The sequence below is a fragment of the Mauremys mutica genome, chromosome 4 (genome assembly GCF_020497125.1).
Source record: "Mauremys mutica isolate MM-2020 ecotype Southern chromosome 4, ASM2049712v1, whole genome shotgun sequence".
In the NCBI taxonomy this organism is placed as follows: Eukaryota; Metazoa; Chordata; order Testudines; family Geoemydidae; genus Mauremys; species Mauremys mutica.
Window position 1 is genome coordinate 127,807,654 of NC_059075.1, and position 21,084 is coordinate 127,828,737.

General features: G+C 57.6%; 1 protein-coding gene across 2 annotated transcripts; it reads right to left on the reverse strand.

Moving 5' to 3' along the window:
* Positions 1–599: 599 nt before the first annotated feature.
* Positions 600–18,769, reverse strand: PTPN7 (protein tyrosine phosphatase non-receptor type 7). Of its 2 annotated transcripts, none has more exons than XM_045012306.1 (10): positions 18,621–18,769; positions 14,504–14,729; positions 13,562–13,745; positions 12,764–12,848; positions 12,347–12,423; positions 6,377–6,514; positions 5,085–5,195; positions 3,930–4,087; positions 2,829–2,942; positions 600–1,237 (listed from the first exon to the last, which is right to left on the reverse strand). In XM_045012306.1, exons 2-10 carry the CDS (start codon positions 14,623–14,625, stop codon positions 1,144–1,146), a joined length of 1,083 nt encoding a protein of 360 aa, XP_044868241.1. In that variant the 5' UTR covers positions 14,626–14,729; positions 18,621–18,769; the 3' UTR covers positions 600–1,143. The 2 variants fall into 2 exon arrangements, with proteins under 2 accessions (XP_044868241.1, XP_044868242.1); XM_045012307.1 differs by lacking the exon at positions 18,621–18,769 and adding an exon at positions 18,322–18,342.
* Between the last annotated feature and the right edge of the window lie 2,315 nt (positions 18,770–21,084).

Consider the following 21,084-nt stretch of genomic DNA (forward strand, 5'->3'; position numbering starts at 1 on the left):
TGACAGTTTGGTCTGGGTCAGGACCTGTGTCCCCAAGAGCATTCCCCAGGTTGTTTCTCTCCCTGCGTAAATGTTCCCACAGGTCCCCTGGGATTAACACTGCCAGAGGTGTGGCACTTTGGGGGTGTGGAAGCCACAGAGCTACCCCCTTTCCCACTCTGCAAGAGCCCTGGGGCACCCCATGGGAGTGGGAATCTCTGGGAGGAACCTGCATAGTCCCTTGCCTATAGGAATTAGCAAGGGAGGTGGTGAGAGATCACTTGAGTGCCCAAGCACTATACTGGTGAATCTCTTCCTTTCTGGCTCCCCCACTACGTGGAATTCATTTCCCTAGTACCTTGCTGCAAATTCCCCAGGTTCGAACGCATGAAGCGGAGGCCAGGTGAGCCCAGTAATGCTCACTCCCACCCGCTCTGTCAGCAGGTCACTTAGGTGACCAGCCACAGACTGTGAACAGTAAATAGTCAAGGTGAGCCATTAGCAAAGACCCTGGCACTCAGATTTGTTCACATCAACTCTCCAGGCCCTTCCAAAGAGCGAAGTCACTCCAGTGAATCAACATTTACTCACAAAGGGTTCACAAACAGAATCAAGGGTGCTATTTATTTGCAATGTAATGTAACCAGCTCCAGTCCGCACTTGATGTAACTGGTTGGAGGGTTCAAATGCAAACCATGCTCCAGCTCCTAGCGTATATCCAGTTCCTTAGCACAGTTTGCTGGTCGGAGCTAGAATGCCACAGGTTTAGAAAGCAAAAGCCCGTTTCCATCAGTGAAATTGGCCTTACGCTCATAGCAAATGGCACCAACAAAACCCACCGGAAGCCCTTTTGTTGTTCAAACCTGCCCATAAACCAACCCTGTGCTAGCAGTGCATCGCTGTGTGTTGGGACGCTTCTAAGCAGCTCTAGTTAATTACCCCAATTACAGGATGCCAGGAGGTAATTAGCGTGATTCAGGGCAGGTTTCCCACGGCCGTTCAAGGGTGCCACAGTTCCTCTCATGCTGCCAGGGTGGCATGATGTGAGCAGAAAGGAGCCAGGGCTAGCTGGAGCCCTCTTCTGGTAGCTCTACTGTTGGCTCAGATGCTGGAGACTTCAGAGTGCCCCGGGGAAAGTCAGAGCCCAGCAGATAGCTGGGATTATTATGGGCCTGTCGTCTCAGGGAGCTGTGAAGCATACACAGCCAGCGTGTGATGGAGGAATTGGTACTGTTCACTGGTCTGAATCATTCCGCCTCTGGAAGAAGAAAAGATGGTCTGTTGTAAGGTTTAATTAAACTGTGGCCACCTGATCGATTAATTCCTTGGAGAACTCTCAGCTGCATGGGCATTCCAGCCCAGCCTGCTTTCCCAAATAACTACAGTTAAATGCAACCTCGCTGACCTGGAATGCTCTAAGCAGCATCGGCGATTTGGAAGCCTTAGCAGGTGGTTCCCAGCCCAGAATAAGAACGGAGTCTGCTGATTTTCAATTGATGCAAATGTGGAGTAACTCCACTGAAGTCAGGATCCCCCCTGTTGTAACTGGGATCAGCATCTGGCTCTGCTCTAGATTCTTACTGGAACAAGTAAATGCTGCTTCAGCATCCAAGTGTGGATAGCAGTGTTCAGACATGGGATTTGAATGCTCTGTTTGGTGGCCACAAATGAAAAATAAACTCACAGCCTTGAAGCCTTGATACCTAGAACTGGACCATAAGGATCGGACCTTCCAGCATTTGGGGTCAGAATTCAAGCGAAATTCATTCAGGTTGCGGGGAGCTAGAGCAGACTGAGTCTCTGCTATCCCTGGATGCAATGTATCCTGGGAAAGCCAGCAAGGGATGTGGGGCCCTCCCAATGGACAAGCCCTGGGAGGATGGTGAAAGGGCTTGCACTAGACCCTCCTGAAAGGGGATCCTCTTTGGTTTTGTGTAAATAAGTGAGCATCTCTTTGTAGAGCTCTAAAGCAGTCACTTGACGACAACCTCGCACCTTGAAGTCCCTAAAATCCATTGGCCCTAACTGTGGGAGCCAAAATAGCTTATTGTCTGGCCTGTGCCAAGGGCTGCTCTGAGCTCTGTCTCATAGAGGCCATCCCACATGTAGAACGCTAGGGTGGGCGGGGTGAAATGACAAGGATCTGCTGACCTGTCGGGGGCTGTGCTTTGGGGACAATTCCCTGTGCCTTTAGGATGATTATATGGCTTGAGGCAGGTCAGATCCATCAGTGGAACATCCTGCTTAATGCAGGATGGGCAGTTTGGGTGAGATTTTCAGGTGCTCTGCGCTCACAGTTGGAGTCAGGTTTTCTATACACCCTGGGTTGTTCTGCAAACCTGGCCAGGTATTTTGATGCCCCAAAGGGTGCTGGGTTCTTTTGAAAGCCTGGCCCGTAATATGGTGCCAATGACACTGGGTCTGGCTACCTCAGTAGGAAAGTCAATGGAAAGTGGCTTTCATTTGAGGAGACCAGGCTTGGCTCTTGCAGGACTCGGCGAGACACCAACTGGAATGAATCACTCTGTTTTCAAACCTGTCGCTTCCTTCCTGGGCAGCAGGGCAGCGGATCCAAAGCCAGCTTCACTGTGCAGGAAAGCGAGCACCATTTCCTTGGAGTTCTCTTCCTGTTCTCCTGCAGTGTTTGTATGAAACCAACCCATCCCACTTTGCTGCTCTGCTTCTCTCACTGAACCCCTTAATGCGAGGGCAATCCCCCCACCAGCTCCTGCTTCTCTCCATCTACAGCTAGCTTCCGAGTGCTTTGGGACCACCAAGTGTTTCCTCCCACTCTGCCCAACTGCTCATGCCTAGGTGGCCCGGGCCCGTTGCTGTCACTCTGCACATACCTGTCTATACGGAGCTGGCACACTATCCCCAGGATATCCACCTCTCCTTTGGCCTTCAGCTGTTGGCATCCAATCCTGGTAGCAATAAAGCAGCCCGTCCGACCAATCCCTGCACTGAATGGGACACAGAAGGCAGATCGAACTGAAGCTGGGTGGATGATACGGGACACTGGAAAGCTCCATGGACGGCACACAATCCCTTTTGTCTCCAGCTCCCTCCTGACCCATGTCGGTCATGTCTGTGGACTGACCAGATGCCTGAGGCTAGTTCCTTATGGTCCTTGCTTTTGTCCACATCACAACTGGGTCCCTTGTCTCCAGGATCAGCTACCTGTCTTGCGTAGGTCTATGGCCCCCCATAACTGCAGTATTTGAGTCCCTCACAATCTCAGACACCTGGGAGGCAGGGCAGTGCTTTTACCCTCAAGGTACCAGAGGGGAACCGAGACACAGGGAGGTTCTGGCCCAGATTTCCACTGATGTCAACAAAAGTTAGGCACTGAGCCAAAGTGACTCACCCAAGGTCACACTGGGAGTCTGTAGCAGAGCTGGGACTCAAACCTGGGTCTCCTAATTCCCAGGCCATCCTCCCACCCCGAGAGACCAGCTGATGAATTGGCCATGGAGCCTGAAGGGCCAAAGGCTGACTAGGTCAGCGGGACACATTCCACCAGCCCAGGATTTGCTTGTCAGTAATGTGGTGAGTCAGTGAGCAGGCGTGGAAGCTCTGTGGGGAGGTCACTTGCCTAGGGAGGGATTCAGGGGACACCAGCAGGATAGCTCAGCCCCAGAAGTGCATGCATGGTACTCAGCCCATTACACGTGCCTCAGTTCCCAGAGTCCTGCTGTGAAGCCAACCCACTGCACCCAGGACCGAAGGGAGCAGAAGAGACTCCCAACTAGTGTTCACACCCGCGGGTGTAGCGAGGAGAGCAACAGGAAAGAGGGCAAGTTCCTGCCGCATGCTCCTCCTCTACAAGTGGCTTGGCCGGGTGGCCAAAGGTCCCCTCCCAACCTCTGCCAGCACACCCCACTGTTCATTCAGGCAGAAGCAGACTCCACACTCCTCCTCCCACCCTGGGGTGCAGGGAAGGCTCTCACCTGCAGTGAACGACTACGGGCCCCGTGCTGGCTGCAGCCTGCAGGATCTGCTCTACCTCCGACACCAGGTGCAGCAGGGGCTTGGCCGACTCGGGGGCCTGCTGGTCGGGCCAGGAGGGGAAGAAGACATGCTTCACCGGGCGACATTCACCTTCGAGCTTCCCAGCCATCGGAGTGAAAGAGAAACAAGAACATAGGAACATGGCCTGGCCAGGCTGGATCAGACCCCAGGCCCATCCAGGCCAGTGTCCGGGCTCCGACAGTGGCCAGCAACAGCTGCTTCAGAGGAAGGTGCAAGAACCCCAGAGCAGGCAGACATGGGATAACCTGCTCCCTTGAAGGTCTCCTCCTGATCTCTAATAGCTAGAGACTGGATGAAGCTCTGGGCACCAGGGTTTCTCTCGGTTCCAATACTCTTTGTCTGCATTAACTCGCACACTGGATAGTCTTGCTATCCATGTAAATGTCCGATCCCTCTTTGACTACGTCCTTGATCTCAATGGCATGCGGATGCGGTGTGAGCACTGCCCTTCCAGTCCCGGGGGGCTCCTGTTCCCAAAGAAAGGGACCCAGACACTGGAGCTAAGGCCAGCATGGTCTGACTATGCAGAGCCAGTGGGGACATCGCCAGCAATGCAGACAGGCAGGTCTTTCCTGAGGCTTCACCCGGCGGGATCCCCAGCCCCTGCCCCCCTCCCTCTGCCCTGACAGACTTGCCAAAGGAAATTCAACCACAAAGTGCTATGGCCCAAACTCTCCTCTCCATTACACCCGGGTAAATCTAGACTCACTCCACTGACTCCAGATTTACACCCACTCCATTTGATTCAGTGATGAAACCCCGGATTGCACCAGCGTCACTGAGAGCAGGGAGTGGGTAGGGGCTGGGGATCCGGAGCTCTCCCCTTATCTCTGGCCAGTTGTGAGGAGAGGGCTGGTGCTGGGAATTAAGGCCAAAGAGGAGCTCTGCTGGTGAGAACACCCCTCCCTTCTGCAGGGATCAACCCCCCGCCCCACCATCCTTCCTGGGATGGATTCTTTTACCCACTTACACATAACATATGTTACTGCTGCTCAATCCCACCCCCACCCCAGCTCCCCACCCCCGCACTCCGCATTCCCCCATCAGTCCTGGGCTCGGGGGCTCCGACTCACCTGGAGGGTGAGATCCCGGACTGTGTATTCCGCCCGCTCGCTCACCCCTTGAAGGCTGATGGTGAACGGGCCGTAGGTGGCTTCCTTTTCAGGCCAGTAATGGACGCATTTCTGGAAGTGGAAGGCAGGGATTCACGGTGAGGGAGCGGCCAAGGGCACCCGCTCGGGGTCTGAGCGTGGCTGGCACAGTGGCTCACGGGGGCAGCAGGGGGCAGTGATGAGCGTGGGACACATGATGAACGGGGACATATCGTCATCCCTGCTCCCTCTCCCGCCAGCCGCCCTAAGCCTCCTTATCCCATTAACTCATCAGCCAGCCAGCTTCCCAAAGAGCCCTTTGCGGAGAGCCTGGTACAGGGTAGGGTCAGTAAGTGCAGCTCAAAGTGTACGGTCGCAGGGCTCAAGTCCCCTCTCACTCACCCCAGTGTGAGTCAGGAGTAACCCCCCTGGGCCCAATACCCCCCACACTCACTCTGGTGTAAATCAGGAGTAACCCCCCAGGCCCAATCCCCCCCACACTCACTCTGGTGTAAATCAGGAGTAACCCCACTGGGCCCAATCCCCCCCACTCACTCTGGTGTAAATCAGGAGTAACCCCCCGGGCCCAATCCCCCCCACTCACTCTGGTGTAAATCAGGAGTAACCCCCCCGGGCCCAATCCCCCCCACACTCACTCTGGTGTAAATCAGGAGTAACCCCCCCGGCCCAATCCCCCCCACACTCACTCTGGTGTAAATCAGGAGTAACCCCACTAGGCCCAATCCCCCCTCACTTACCTCAGTTTGAGTCAGGAGTAACCCTACTGGGCCTAATCCCCCCCCTCCGCACTCACTCCAGTGTAAATCAGGAGTAACCCCACTGGGCCCGATTCCCCCCTCACTCACCCTGGTGTGAGTCATAAGTAACCCCACTGGGTCCTGAGCCCCCCTTACTCACCCCATTGTAAATCAGGAGTAACCCCCTGGACCGCAATCCCCCCTCACCCTGGTGTGGAGTGACACCACTGGGCCTGATCCCCCCTCACTCACCCCGGTGTAAATCAGGAGTGACCCACTGGAGCTAAAGGGGTTATTCCAGTGTACAGCTGGTGTACGTGAGAGGATAGTCGAGCCCCATGTTTAGAAAGCTCCAATTTCACAGCAGTTTTGATTCATCCTCATTCTGTGTATGGTCTCCCATGTCAAGGGTTAGCTGTAGCCCCCACTGTCACCGGCTCTGAGTGGTGGCTAACTGCCACCCGTCTCCCTTGGGTACTGTACAGCCAGCAGGGGCGAAGCCAGCCCGGACCGTACCTCTTTGCCTTCCTTGAGCTTGGTGATCATGACGATAAGTGGTGTGCCCTCCTGCCACACCATCTGCCAGAAATCCTCCACCGTGTTCAGCATGGGCCCCTGCGTGGCGATGTACTCTCGTGCGCGCCCTCCATAGCCCTAGGAGGGACAGAGGCAGGAGAGAGGGCTAGGTACAAGCTGCATTGGCAGGGACTGTGATGAAGTGGGGGGGGGTTCTTGGTTTTTCTGTGTTTTCCAGTGGGTTGCATGCAGAGGGAGTGGGACTCAGTGTCCCCGTGTTACTGGTTTAACGAGGTGAGGGGAGAGGGAGTTTGCTGTTACAGAGGATCGGAGAGGGAACTTGGGACCCCAGCCGATGGCCTGGAGGATGGAGACCCCAGCAACTGGTGACCTGGTGACCCGGAGACTCAGCACAGGAGTCACAGCCGGTTCTGGCCAGTGGGAGGACAATGGGCTGCGAAGAGAGGACTCCGGTGACCCGACCAGCCGGTTCCAGCCAGAGAGGGCCAGAGGAGGGCTGAGAGGAGAGGAGACCCAGGCCATCCTGTTTACGACCCTGTTTACCTGGAGAGAAGCCAATGGACAGAGGCGGGACTTGAGGTTGAGGATATTGGAGTCCCAGCTGGGAAGCAGGGGGGCTCTGGGCTGGGGAGGCGGAGCAGGCAGAGCCCACCTGGAGGCAGGGAGACTGGGATGTGCTGTGCTGAGTGAAGCCAGGCCTGAGGCCTTGAGAGTTTCCTGTGCTGTGTTCACCTCTCAATAAACCCTCCTGTTTTATGCTGGCTGAGAGTCGCTCTGGTCTAGAGAACAGGGTGGCATCAACGCCTTCGGGGGTGAGGAGGCCTGGGGGGTCCAGAGCGAGGGGACTCCCTGAGGGGGCCCATGGCGAGAGACAGGTGTGCTAAGGCTCAGAGAGGTGCGGCTCCAGGAGGTGGAGGGGTCTGACCCCGAGAGAGAGTGGACCCCCGAGAAGGGCTGTCGCACTGGAAGGGGCACCCCCCACGGACCGCACGGGGCCAAGAGTGGGCACGATCTGTGAGTCCGTGACAGGGACAACAGCCAGGAATCTCTGTGTCTCTCAGCCCATAAGCCACAGTGGGGTTGTGGTGGATATGGAAGATTGGTAGTTTTGCTAATCATGCTAATTTAAGCTCTGTAGCAGCACCGTCCTAACTAGCCTCTGCACTGGAGCAGAGAGCTGGCAAAATCATAAGTCCATCGATTGCAACCTGAACAGCTTGCAATACAGGTGTCTGCGTGGCACATGCAAAGTCCAATGGACTGAGAGAATAAGCAACGAGGAGGCTCTCGAATGAGCACAGCTACCTACAACAGTATAAGTAATAAGGCAAAGAGAGGGACATATTTGGGGTATCTTTTAAGAATGCCCAATATTAGGCTTGGGCACCCAGGGCAAGAGACAGAGGGACCCTAGTGGCACACTCCGTAGCATGACAATGACTGAAGCTGCATAAAGGAGCCCAGGCTAGGGATGACTGGCGCTGTTTGACCTCTGCCTTATGCATCTGATAGTGCGGGAAGAATGATCATGATGATGATAGAAGCAAATGGCTTGTGCCTGTCCCCTCCCTTTATCTTAGGATGAACACCCGATGAGCTGATTACGTTTTGGGGATCTCCCCGCAGGACCTTCCATCCGTCCCCTTAGCCTTGCTTTTTTTTTTTTTTTAAATAGAGACATTTCCAACCTTTTATAATCCTGCACTGGAACTAATGAGACCTCCCTGGTCTGGCTGCCAGGGTGAGTCGGTTGAATAGCTCTGCACCTCCCCACAGGGTCCTAGAACCTGGCCCCCATCACAGGGCGTCGAATAGTTCATAAGTTAGCAATATTAATAGTGCAGGGGGGTTCACACAGGAGTGAGCTCAGCAGCCCAACACACTGGGCTGGCAGAGGTCATGTGGGACAGACGCCTGAGGGGCACTTGGACGATGCCCCACCAATAATAATACCTCATTCTTCTCCGTTTCAGATCTCACAGGAAATGAAAGTCATGATCCCGATGTCTCAGGTGGGGAAAGTGAGACAGTGAGACTTTGCCCTAGGTCACCCAGCAAGCCAAGGAATAAAACCCAGATCTCCTGAGACCAAGGTCAGTGCTCTACCCATTGGGATGCTCTGCCCCCTGAGCTAGACTGAGCACCAGCTGAGGTAGGGGAGGAGGCTGCATTTTCCTCTCATCCCAACGAGCAAGAATGTGCTGCGTCAGGTGCTGGCTGGGGAAAGAGGGGCATGTCTGGCTGCAAAGTCTTTAGCCCACTCAGCAAACTGTGAGCTCCGTCATTGAACCCTGAGCTTCGGGAGCAGGGAGATGCTAGCAGTGAGAAGGGTAAGGGGCTCTCTCTTTGCTCTAGGCTAAGGGGCTGAAGAGGACGCTTGGCACTGTGAAGCAGGCCCAGGAGAGATGTTGGCTCCAGTCCTGACATTACCACAGTCTCCCTGTGTGACCTGGGCCTGCAGCAGGTTTGAGGATCTCCATTTCGGGGACCCCAGGTTTGCTTTTCAGAGACACGGAGCACCCCTGGCTCCTGTTGGGCATGAGTGCCATTGTGCGCGCTCAGCACTTCTGCCTGATGGGAAGGCAGGCTGCGAAAGAGACTCTGCCCCGGATTTACTACCCCTTGGACCTGTGTCCATCCACTGCCTCTCGCCCGCACATCTGCCGGCTAGGGTGAGGGGTTTTCTGCTAGGATTTGCCCTTTCTGGCCCCCCGACAGTGCTGAGTTGCAGAGGCTGTTCTGTCAGAGAAGTGTAGAGAATTCATCCTTTAGGGGACAGAGGTTGGCAGCTAACAGGAGACACACAGCAAAGGTCTCGGGGGTCTGGCCAAGGTGAGTTCTTATCCCTGCCAACTACTCACTGCAGAAAGAGTTTTCACAGTGAAACCTCATCTGGAAATAGGCTCATTTCCATGTGGGGGTTGATGTGTCATCAAATGTGTTGGAGAGATCTTTAAAATAGATCATGCCCTGCCAGATATTCAAATATGACACAAATTAGCCAGTTCCCTGCTGTGTTACAGCTATTTTTATATAGTGGCATAAGCTGAAACTATGTAGAGTTGGTTTTGCGAAACACCGAAATCAGATATGGAAATGTGTGTGTGTCTGTCCATTTGTGTGTGTGCACAAGGGCAGAATCCAGATATGGAAATATGTGTAAGTGTGCAAGGGGAGGGTATGCACAAGGGAAGTGTGTGTGTGTGTGCACGTACACATGTGCCCACATATGGGTAGGGCAGTGATCTCACACTCAGTTGGCATGACCACTGTGTACCTGTGACGTGACGCATTTTCACATGGCAATGCAGTGTTACACTGGGTCCAGGACTGACTGTTGGACTGCCCCATCAAACGCCTCTTGAGGCCTTAACCGTCTGCTGCCTGTGTTCAGACAGCTGCATCAATGAGACTTGCAACCTTACAAGAGACTTAGGCTTGGTGCCTGTGGCTTAGCCATAAGACTGGGAGTCAGGAGTCCTCTAAGCTAAGCTCGACTCTGGCACTGATGTGCTCTACGATGCTTGGGCAAGTCACCTAACTGTTCTGTGCCTCAGTTTACCCATCTGGCCCACACGGATGATGATGCTGAATTAGTATTTGTGAAGCTCATGGGAAGAGGAGACCAGCTAAGGGTTATTATTCCAATCCCTCTCTCACTTGGTAGCAAATCCATTCAGATTCACCCAGGAGATGGGTTCCGGAAGCTTCCTGTGCGGGGTTGGGACTGCTGTGAACTGAGCATGCACCTTGTTGAAGTGCTAATTAAACCCTTGCCCTGCTTTCTCTTGGCCCACCAAGTTAACTGATCCTGGTGTGTTTCTGTGGGGATCACAAACTGACCCTTACTCCCCGCCTGCAAGTCCCTGTTCGTTGCTTTCAAATGTTGGCTCCCATGGAAAATGTTTCACAACTCTGTAAACGCTGGTGAGTGGAGGGTGCAATACTTCCTCTGACCACCAGAGGGCACGGCCACCAAATCAGTTTGAAATGGCACTGCACAGAGGGTGTTTCTGCGTTAGTGTTTCCTCCTGTAAAGCTCTGACGCGTTTTCCCCCATTTATGTTCCCCAAGGTACAATAATGCGCTGTGTGTCTGTCGGGTAGGAAACTCCATTTGCTGAACCTCCCTTTGGGAGCAGAGTTCTAGAGAGAGACATTGCTCCTGTCCCAGCCAGCAAACACGCCTCCCTGCTTCCCGGATCCCACTGCTCCCACCACTTGGCACTGGCTGAGCTGGTAGTTCTGGGGACCTAATCCCTGGGAAGTGGGTGGACTCATGTCAACTCATGTCACTCAGGCCAATGAGCACATCAGTCACTGCCTAGCTGGGCTGGATCAAACAGGTGAAATAAAAGAATTCCTACTTGACACCCACTTCTCTGAGTCCTTCCCCCACACCCAATGGAAATTCCCCACTTCATTCCTGGAGCACCACTTCAGAAGGGCTGGGATTCCCCCATTAATAATAAAACACACAGCTCTTCTCTAGCACTTATTATCAGTAAATCTCAAAGCACTTTACAAAGGAGGTCAGTAGCACGATCTCTATTTTACAAATGGGGAAACTGAGGCACAGAGCAAGAGGAAGGTTAGCTTCACAAAGGTGCATTGCAATGCCTTAACGCCTAGGCGCCTGCTGCCCAGGGGATATCTCAGCCCCGAGCCAGGTGCCCAGGCCAGCCCTTTCCTGCAGCCCCCCGCCCAACGGCAAAGAGAGAGCCTCCCTCCACCCCACTGTAGGTAAGAGCCTGGTAGATGGGGCCCTCACCTGGGAAGTAGGAGAGCTGGGATGGGATGGAGCCCCACTGGTAAGCTAGGCAGGGGAATGCCTCGCTTGAGAGTCCTGTCGCAGTGCTCTGAGCTGCTCGGCGGCATTAGGACAGACCCATGCCTGCATGCGCCACCTGGCGGAAGCAGGTGCCTACAAGGTTAGGCAGCAGCAGCACCTGAATGTTGGACTTAGGTTCACAAAGGGATTTAGGCACCTAACCCAAAGTGACCAGCCTCAGCAGCACAGCCTGGAATAGAATCCAGGGTCTCCTGAGGGCCAGTCTAGTGCTCTATCCACTAGGTCACGCTACCTCTGCTGCAAGCCAGAGTGGGGAAGCGGTGTCAGGCTAGACCCATGTCCCTTTGTAGACTCAGGGCAGCTGACAGCTCAGTGTCACAGTGTCCCCAAGGGATTGGGGGCAAGGCCCCGTTCACTCCCCCAGGGATCCCTGTCATCTAAAAATCACGAGTCAGGCGCCCCTCCCCATGAGACTGGCTTGCAAAGGAAAACAGCAAGCTCCAGGCAGGTTCTTTGGCTGCTTTCCTGGGTTAGTAGCCTCTAGGGTCACCTTTTCTAGCTCTGCATTGCAATCACAGAGGCTAGGAAGGGTTTTTAAGTGAACACTGAGATTGCCACACAATCCCAGGCTCCCGGGAGCTGGGGCTTCCCGACACCCTGAACATCGCGAGAATTGGCAGCTCTGCAGCCAGACTCTGGCTGGCTGCCTGTAGCCATCTGGATGCCGTGCAGATGGCTCAGGGTCCAATGCGAGGAGCATGCGTGATGTCACGGGCCGTGTGGCACTGGCCTGAGTGATCTACAGCAAAGGGCCCTGTGCATAGGCTTGCAGAAGGGATTGGGGTGAGCCAGCCGGGGCAGGACGCTGGAAGGAATGGGAGAGAAATGGCTGCAGGTCTAGCCCCAGGTCTGCCGCTGTGTGACCATGGATGCAAAGCACCCAGCAGAGGTTTCACTGCCGGCAGCCAGCACCCCCTGGCACGCAGGTCCAAAATGACTCAGGGGACGCCATGTCCTGCCCACCTAAATGTTCCACCAGGTCTCCTCGCCCGGCCCTGCAGATCAGAGAAGGGCTGGGTTCCCAGTCCCAGGGCTGTGGGCATGGGGAGAGCTCCGGCTCCTGTGGCTCTGCGGGTCTCAGGACGGGCAGACACTCACCTGGATGTAGTTGGCGTTGATGTAGTCCTGCTCCTCCTGGCTGCCGGCTCTCCTGAGGCAGACGCGGCTGTCGGGATCTAGGAGACAGAGCCAGGATTAGCCCTGGAGCGGTGGAGCCTGCAAGGCAGGACCAACCTCAGCCCGGCCTCCCCTCCCTCGCTAACATGCTGAGTCCCAGGCCCTCACGCCAAGGGGCAAAATCCATCAAGGATTGCACAGAGCTCAGTGACCATAGGCTGAACATCACTTGCCAGGCGTCTAGGAGAAACAGGGGGCAGCTGAGCTGAAACCCAGGGGATGCTCGTTAGGGTGCAGCCCCCTCTGTCCCAGGACACGCGGTCCCAAGCAGAACCTTCTCCGGACGCCCCCGGGCCCTAGCTTACCCACACACACACAACAGGAAGGAGCGGCACATACTCGGGAGGATGGTTTTGTATCTGTCCTTGGAGGCCCGTCCGGGGATGTCCAGCTCCTCCGGGTTGACAAAGTTGGGGGGGATTTTCTGCAAAGGGAAAGGAGATGGCTGCTGAAATCCCTTCACCGCCATTCTGGCTAGGCCAGGCTCGGAGAGAGGCCTGCTGCCCCTCAGGACTCTGCCAGTGGGACTGGGTTCTGGCGGGACTCATTTTCTCTCCCCTCCTGACACATTTGTGAGAAGGGATTGTTGGCAGAGTTTGTTCCAGACCAGGCTACGGAAGGGCCCTTCCTAGCCAATGCCCGGAGCACCTGAGCATAAGCCTTGGGCACCATGCCTGCTCCCACCGCCCCAGGGATGGAGACCCCCAGCACAACCCGCCTGGCATGGGCAGGTAATGAGAGCAGAGACAAACACCCCAGGGGGCAGAGAACACTTCCTGCACATACTAATGATCCAGATTCCCAGCCGAGGAGAGCTGCGCCCCACCAGCACCAGGCCTGCTTCCCCCGGGGGGTCGGAGAGCAGCTCTGCCAGCATGGCCCACTCTGCGAGGGCCGTGCCCCGGAGAATCCCACACTCAGTCCCCTAGATCATTCTGCAGAGGGGGGCGGGCGATGCCCAGTCAGTCCCAGCCACGGATTAGGTAGATCTTGTGCCCTCCCCTGTGGGGTACTGAACATCAGGCTGACAGGTGTGCCCTCAGGAGGGCTGGTGGGAGGGGAGCGGCCTGATTGTGGGCAGGGGGGCACCCTGATGAGACTGGGAGGGGTGGGCAAAGGGCAGAGCCAGCGTCTCACCGAGAACTCCTCCTGGAGCTGTGCCAGATTCCTGGCTTGCTGCTGCAGCTCCACGCCGGTCAGGACGTGGCTGGACGTCCTGAGGAACCGCAGCGTGATGTCCCGGGGGGTGCAGACAGAGCGGATCGGCTCCACACTCGCCAGCGAGCTCATGTCCAGCACCAGAGACACATTGGAGCCTCTCCTGCAAGGCAGAGCGGTTGGTCAAGATGAAGCTGCGCCCCCACCCCCATCCCCGGCCCCCAGGCTGAGTCAATAGGTATGGGGGTGCATGTCTGGGCGCGCAGAGTTCTGCAGAGGACACTGTGCCGGGCGGGGCTGTGGGGCTCTAATGGGAGGATGCTGCGGGGGCAGAGCAGGGGTCCCTGAGAATATGTGAGGGGAGGTGCTGCCCAGGCTCTGGGGCCAGGGAGGGAAGAGCACTTTACCACCATCTTGGACCGGCGTGTGACTCTCCAAGGCCCTGGATTAGGGTCAGGCAATTCACTTGCAAACCCAGCCTGGAGCAGCCCCCAGCCCGACTGGCCCCCAGCAGCTCCTGCTCCGGGCCCCGCAGCCCCTAGCAGCTGATTGGGCACCCAACGCACATAAGAGCCAGGCTGCTGTTGCTTTGGGCATAAAACGGGTCCAATGAGCGCTCTCGAACCATGGCCACGCAGGAGCTGTGGTGGGTGCAGACGGCAGCTCCTCACCCCTCCTGCAGGCTGAGCCCAGCTGGAACGCATTCGCTGGGGGTCCCTAGGGCTGACGGGGGGCTAAATCCAGGGCTTGTCTCCCTCGGCGGCCAGCTGGCGGCTCAGAGCAGCAAGCGGCCTAGAGCCTGCTGTCTCCTCTCCCCGACGCTGCCGGCTGACGCTCTGCCAGGGCGGCTCTGTGCGCTGCTCAGAGCCCTCTACCCCAGACGTGGCCTGTAAGGCCCATTGGTGCCTGGCTGCTGCTCACCTCTCCTGCAGCCGCACATGTTTCTTAGCAGAGGGGCCGGGCGTGCCGACCTTGTCCATCGCTGCCCGGCCTGGCAGACTGGCGCTATGAACTCCAGAGCATGCCGAGCAGTCCTGGACCATGCTGTGCCAGCAGCGGAGCCCTCACACTGAGGCGTACAGGGTGCAAACAGGCCCCGGCGGGCCAAGGCTCAGAGAGGATCAATGAGCCATTGGGGGAAAGGCGTCTGGAAAACACAAAGCACCCACTCAGCTGCCAGCAGTGGTGCAGCAGGTCCCCTGCTCCTCTCTGGGGCCAGCCAGTGCAGCCTGGATAGCCAGCGGGCATGTGGCCCAGCGTCAGCCCAGTCAACAGAGCAGAGCATCTCAGCCCACAGCACTCCTGGCAATCAGGCCCATGAGATGGAGCTGGACTCCCAGGAACAGGCCCCAAACTCAGATGAAAACTCTGGCCTAAGTCCATTGGCTGGTTCCTGCTAGGGCAGATCTGTAGCCCCCAGAGCGAGAGGGGGGTGGACATGATGCCAGCACAGCCCAGCTGCAGCCTCTGACTTGGGGGGCACGGTGCCAGTGCTGGCATGGCCCCGCTGCAGCTGCCACCCCAGGGGTTCCGGTTTCTGCAAGGCGCCACAGCAGCCTTCGCGCCCTGATGCTCCCGATACCGCTTATGGTTGCCTCTCCTGGCAGAACCATGCATTGCTCTGCACCACCCCTGCACCACCCCCAAACCCTGCTCAGAGATAGCCAGAGAGTGATGCTCCTTGCTGCCCTACGCCTTCACCCACACCCTTCATGCCACCACGGCGCGGGCTGTCGTATCCTCTTGCAGACCCCTGCCCCTTCCCACGGCCAGGCCTTCCCTCCTCCCCTGCACTCGCTTACGGCTCAGGCTAGTCCCACGCTCCCCACTCAGCCTCTGGCAATGATTTGTCTGCCCCTTTGCATTACTTGCCTATTACGGACCTCACCCTCCGCCCCCACCGGGCCAGCTCCTCCACTGGGGTAAGTCACTGTCGCTCCGGCCAGGCCAACAGAGCTGAACGAGTGACCCCAGCCAGGGATTGGGGCCCATCGGCTCCGGGCTCTCTGTGGAGCTGCAGGAGGGACGATGCTAGTGGGACCCAGGGGCAGTGCCAGCTTCCCTGCTCCATGCCATCAGGAGGGAGGGGAAGGAGAAGGGTACAGGGGAGGAATGGACCGGGGTAGGGGGAAGAGGGGTAAAGACAATGGAGAGGAATAAGGCTGTAAGCAAGCAGCGGGAGCAATTGTTCCCTGGTACTCTGCCACCTGAGCAATGGGCAGGGCTGGCGCTGCTTCTCTGCCCCAGGCAGCACAGCCCTATGGGCCAGGCTCTCCAGGGCCACGGGGATACATGCTCTGTGCTGACACGGGAGCTCTGAAGAGAGAAGGCACCGGCTCAGAGAGATCCCCACCCCCTCCCCGCCACTGTCCCCGCACCGACCGTTGGAGGAAGCTGGCTTAACCATGCAGTTGAGTAAGACTGCATGCCGCTGAGGCTGATTGGCTGGGGCAGCGGGGAACAACTGGTAAGGCTGCTGGCAGCGGAGGGTCCAGCCTTGGGGAGCACGGGCTCATCCCAGCTGCCCAGCTTCTGGGAGGGTTGAGACTTGGGGGGCTGGCGCCAAAGGACGAACACAGGGAAAACGGGCAGGGAGCCGGGACGTGAGACAGCGTGCCAGCAGGCTGGAAAGAGCCACGGGGATGGGTCCTCCCTTGCTTCCTTGCCTTGGTGCATGGGAAATTGCACCGGTTTAACTCAGGCCTGCTCTGCACCCAGGTTTTACACCGGTATAGCCATGTCGACTAGGGGATGGATTTGTTAGCTACACCGATAGCACCAGACACCATAACATTGGGATAAAGGCGCCTTATTCCCCTTCTTGTATGGAATAAGCGATCCCGGTGTAAACCCCTTTGTACCGACACAGCTGCCGCCACCCTTTCATTAGACTGGGAGAGCGACAGCAGGACGTTTGTGTGTGTGGACAAGGTCACAGATTGGCTTTTAAATCAAGACAGTTCAGCTGATGCAACCCCCTACGTGGGCTCCGATTTCAGTTTAAAAGCAGCTTGTTTGGGTTTAGATTAAATCTGCTTGCAGCTGACCTAAGCTAGACTGAAATCAGCCTAGTGGAAAACCGACATCTGAGCATCTGTGCAGCCTTTGACGCAGGTTTCAGTATTGGCTCTAAAGCCACACCTATAATTAAGCAAAAACAATGAGGAGTCCTTGTAGCACCTTAGAGACTAACAAATTTATTTGGGCATAAGCTTATTCTCTAAAGTGCCACAAGGACTTCTCATTGTTTTTGCTACCACTCGGATACCTATAATTAAGGTGTCAGTGAAGTAACTTCTATGGCTTCAAAAGAGACACTCCAGGCTTCCTCTAAGGAGAGTGAGAGGGGAAACGTGCATGAAATTAGAGTGATGTTCTCATGTGGACAACCTTCCTTCTTTCCGCCATTTTGATGGAGAGAATCAAGCGCGCTCTGGCGTGCGCTCTCGGGCCCTGGCTAAGGGAAAGCTGCAGCAGCTGAACTTAAATCAGGTTTTAGGTTGGTTTTGTTAGAGCAGTGTGCTAGGCTGTGCGGACAGGCTTATTCCACGTTAACTAGGCTTAGGTCAACGTAGGTTCCGCCGAATGGGAAGAGGTTGAAACCAAACTGCAAGCCGCTGCTTTTAGCCTGAAATCTGAGCGTCCACACAGGGGTTAAACTAACCTGGTTGGAGAGAGCCCTAAGCTAGCCTGGTGCAGCTTTCCCATGCAGACAAGGACGTGTCACTCTGCTACAGTCTGCTTGGTTCGGGGACTAGCCAGCCCCAGGCTGGGGCCTGCTTATCAGCCTCACATGATCCGAAATACCGAGGAGCCAGCATTGGGGAATTGTGAGGGAGAGAGATGGAGTCTGGAACAGAGGTTGAGGGGCTAGCATGGGAGGTGGGGGTCTATATTTCTCCTTCTCCATCCAGTTCTCATGGGTCCTGCAGCACCTCCTGGCTCTCACGGGGGGTGTCCAGAGGCCCACCTCAGCTGGGCCTGGGCACAGCCCCGTCATGGGCTCAGATTCTCCTTTGGAGCCAGGTCTCAGTTTCAGCATAACTAGAAAGCTAATCTAGATCTGCCCCACGATCCCCAAGCCCAGGCCTCACTATGAGCCTCCTCCCCGGGCACCCCACTCTTGGCATTAAAGATGAACTCAAGACCAGGCTGGCGGGGCTAGGCCTTGTACCTCCCCACAGCAAGGGGGCCTAGAGGGCAGGACAGCCCAGAGGAATGGGGTTTGAGCAGGCTGTGTCCAAAAGTGTGAGGATGAGGCACTGCACACGGGCAGCTGGGGACCATGGGCCAAGCAGAACCCAGATCCTAACAGTGCCCAGGGCTCATGGGGCTGTGGCTGGGACCCATCTGTTGTGGAGGGGGCCAGGGTCGCTGTTCCACTTCCCCATGGCTCACCATGCTGTGGAGGAATGTGGCACCCAGCTCTGCCAGGTTTATACCCGGCTCCATGCCAGGGGGTCTGTGCCTGGCTGAATGGCCCTCGGGAGATGGGAGGAGTTCCCCTGCAAGCCTCACCATCCCTGCCTGACAGGCTCGAGGTGCACCTGTTTGGGCTAAGGGAGGGAGGGGCTGAGTTCTGACCTTCCCCCTTCCTCCCGCCAAGGCCTGTGTGGGGAACCCCACTGGCAGGCCGGGATGGGTGTCCTCAGAGGAGTCCAGCCTTGGAGTGTGATCACTGGGTAAAGGGCACCAGCCTTTTAATGCCAATGCAGCCCCTCAGTCATCTCCAGACACACCTAGCTAGGAGCACCCGGCCGGTGCCACGCACGGTGAACCCGGGCGCCATGTCGGGACAGGCCCCACCATAGCCTCTGCCTGGTGCTGCAGTCCGGGTCCTAATCCTGTGCCCAGCCCCATGGTATCTGTGCTGGCCTGCTCGTCAGGAAGCCACCAAGGCACAGACCTGCCCTACACATCATCTCTGCACACATCTGCAGCCCAGAGGTGCCCAGGACCTGCTGCCCACCCATCCCCAGCTCGGGGCCCTGGCTGCCCCATAGCTGGAGGCTAGTCCAGGATCGCTCCGGGCGCTTACCTGGGGCCCCGAGCGGGCCAGCCCCGCGGCTCCTCAGCACTCGGGCTGCGCGTGGTGCATGAGTGGGTCAGGCGCCAGGGTTTGAAAGTGTTCAGGAAACTGCTTATCAAGGAGACTCTGTTGCCTCTGCTGCTTCCTCTCCCCGCTTCTCCCCCCACCCTGCCTGCCGCCCACGCACATACCGGCCACACGCTCCGCAGCTCCGCTCCATCCGGCCTGTGCTAGGCAGGCACACCCCCACCCCTCCCCGGCGAGCTCCCCACGGGGCTCAGGTGGGGCCAGGCCCTGCCCGCCCCTCTGCTGCCCCTGTGGAGCAGGGGTCTGCCTGCCAGGGCAGGACATGCTGCCAGAGTGGAGGGGCCAGCAGGGCTGGCCCTGGGGCTGGCCCATGGAGGGCCATCGTCCTGCCCAGCATGGGGGTGCACCAGCACATGGCCGCCCCAACAGACTTGCTGCAGCTGAGACCGGCCTGGGCAACAGAACAAACAGGCAGGGATCCCCAAGGGGGCGTGAGGCAGGGGACAGGGCATGGGTTAGGCAGAAAGAGACTTTGGGTCTAGAGAAGCTTCCTGCTCCCCATGCTATGGTACTGCCCCCTCCCCGGTGGGTGGGAGAGGGGTTCACCTGGCCCATACCTGCTGCACGATGACCTGTCTGGCCCTACACAACCCCTCCCTGTGCCCCAGAGTCCCCGCAGGACTGTTTCCAGCCACCACTCCCCAGCCTGGTCTGCATGGGATCCCTCTTCCCCATCTGCTTCTGCCTCGACTCCCACTGAGTTCTGCCCATGACCCTCAGTATGGGGGAGGAGGGGGGAACGTGCTGTGCCCCAGCTCCAGGCACTGCTCTCCTCCTGCCCCCAGTAGAGTCCACAGCCAGCGAGGGTCTTTGCATTCCCTGAGGATTCCTGAGTGCACAGCTCCATCAGTGCCCGGATCTGGGGTGAGGAGATCGCTTGAGCCCAGCCTCATCCCCTCCTTGCCACATATCTTCCCTCTAACCAGGAACTTTCTGTCTCGTCCCATCTCTGAATCCCCAGTCGTATTCACAGCCCCTCTCCCTTCCAATTCTGCCTCCAAGGAAACCCTCCTGCAAGCTCCCACTCCTCTCCCCTCCCCTGCCCCCTTAATGGCTGCCCCAAAAGCCCCCTCTCCAGCCCCCTGCCCGTGCTGCTCCTCTGGGAGAGTGAGCCCCTAGCAGTCCCTACCCTGGGAGGGGTGGCACTGGAATCTCCTAGGACCGCCAGGTTTGCCCCCTTTTCCTCCCATTTGGCCAGTGTCAGATCTCACAGTGCTTGCCTCCAATGGCATGCCACCCTCTCTGCCCCCAGCCAGGCAGGATACCATCCCTAGTCCATATCCGGAGCCCACTGGCCATTAAACAGGGAAGCAAGGAGAACTCCCATGAGATCAGTGCTTAACTTGTAATGAGAGGTGCTGGGGCTCAAGCAATTTTTTTACATTCATAACTGATGCGCCAACCCAGCGGTGCCGGGGCTCTGAACCACCAGGCCCAGGGGTGCCGGGGCTATGAACTGCCAGGCCCAGCGGTGCTGGGGTTCTGAACCGCCAGGCCCAGCGGTGCCGGGGTTCTGAACCGCCAGGCCCAGGGATGCCAGAGTTCTGAACCGCCAGGTCCAGCGGTGCCAGGGCTCTGAACCGCCAGGCCCAGCGGTGCCGGGGCTCTGAACCGCCAGGCCCAGCGGTGCCGGGGTTCTGAACCGCCAGGCCCAGGGGTGCCGGGGCTCTGAACCGCCAGGCCCAGCGGTGCCGGGGCTCTGAACCGCCAGGCCCAGCGGTGCCGGGGCTCTGAACCGCCAGGCCCAGGGGTGCCGGGGCTCTGAACCGCCAGGCCCAGCGGTGCCAGGGTTCTGAACCGCCAGGCCCAGCGGTGCAAGGGCTCTGAACCGCCAGGCCCAGGGGTGCCGGGGCTCTGAACCGCCAGGCCCGGAGGCGCCGGGGCTCTGAACTGTCAGGCCCAGAGGTGCCAGGGCTCAGCCCAGGCATGCCCTTGCACAAATTAAGCACAGCATGAGATGCAGGCCCTGGGGCTTCCCCGCTGGAGACTTGCTCCGGGAGCCCTGGCCCTGCATGGTCCCCACAGCACATGCTCCCCTGACTCCTCTGTCCCCAGCCTCTTTAACCCAGAGGCTGTCAGAGCTTCGCTGTCAGGAGAGCTGTTCTCCCTCGGCCAGGCAGTAGCCACCATTCCCTCTCCTGACTTTAACCTCTGAGACTCCCCATGGAGACCATGGCTGGGGGGCGTGAATTGAGGACAGAGCTCTGCCAACCTAACCCCTGGGGTAGGTGTGACTAGGTCAATGGGAGAATGCTTCCGCCGCTCGGGGAGGTGCAGGAGTTCTGACCGACGGAGCTATCCCTGCGGGCTATCGGCTGTACTACAGGGTTACGCTGGCATAGCTGTGGCACCATAGCCATGCCGCTAGCCTCCCATTGGTGTAGAC

Excerpts from the sequence above, each read along its gene's own strand:
- PTPN7 (XM_045012306.1), bottom strand. The coding sequence starts at position 14,625 with ATGGTCCAGGACTGCTCGGCATGCTCTGGAGTTCATAGCGCCAGTCTG. Across the intron at positions 5,196-6,376 it reads AGCTCAAGGAAGGCAAAGAG|AAATGCGTCCATTACTGGCC; the intron begins GTACGGTCCGGG and ends TTCCACTTCCAG. Across the intron at positions 1,238-2,828 it reads TGCCAGCTCCGTATAGACAG|AGGCGGAATGATTCAGACCA; the intron begins GTATGTGCAGAG and ends TTCTTCTTCCAG.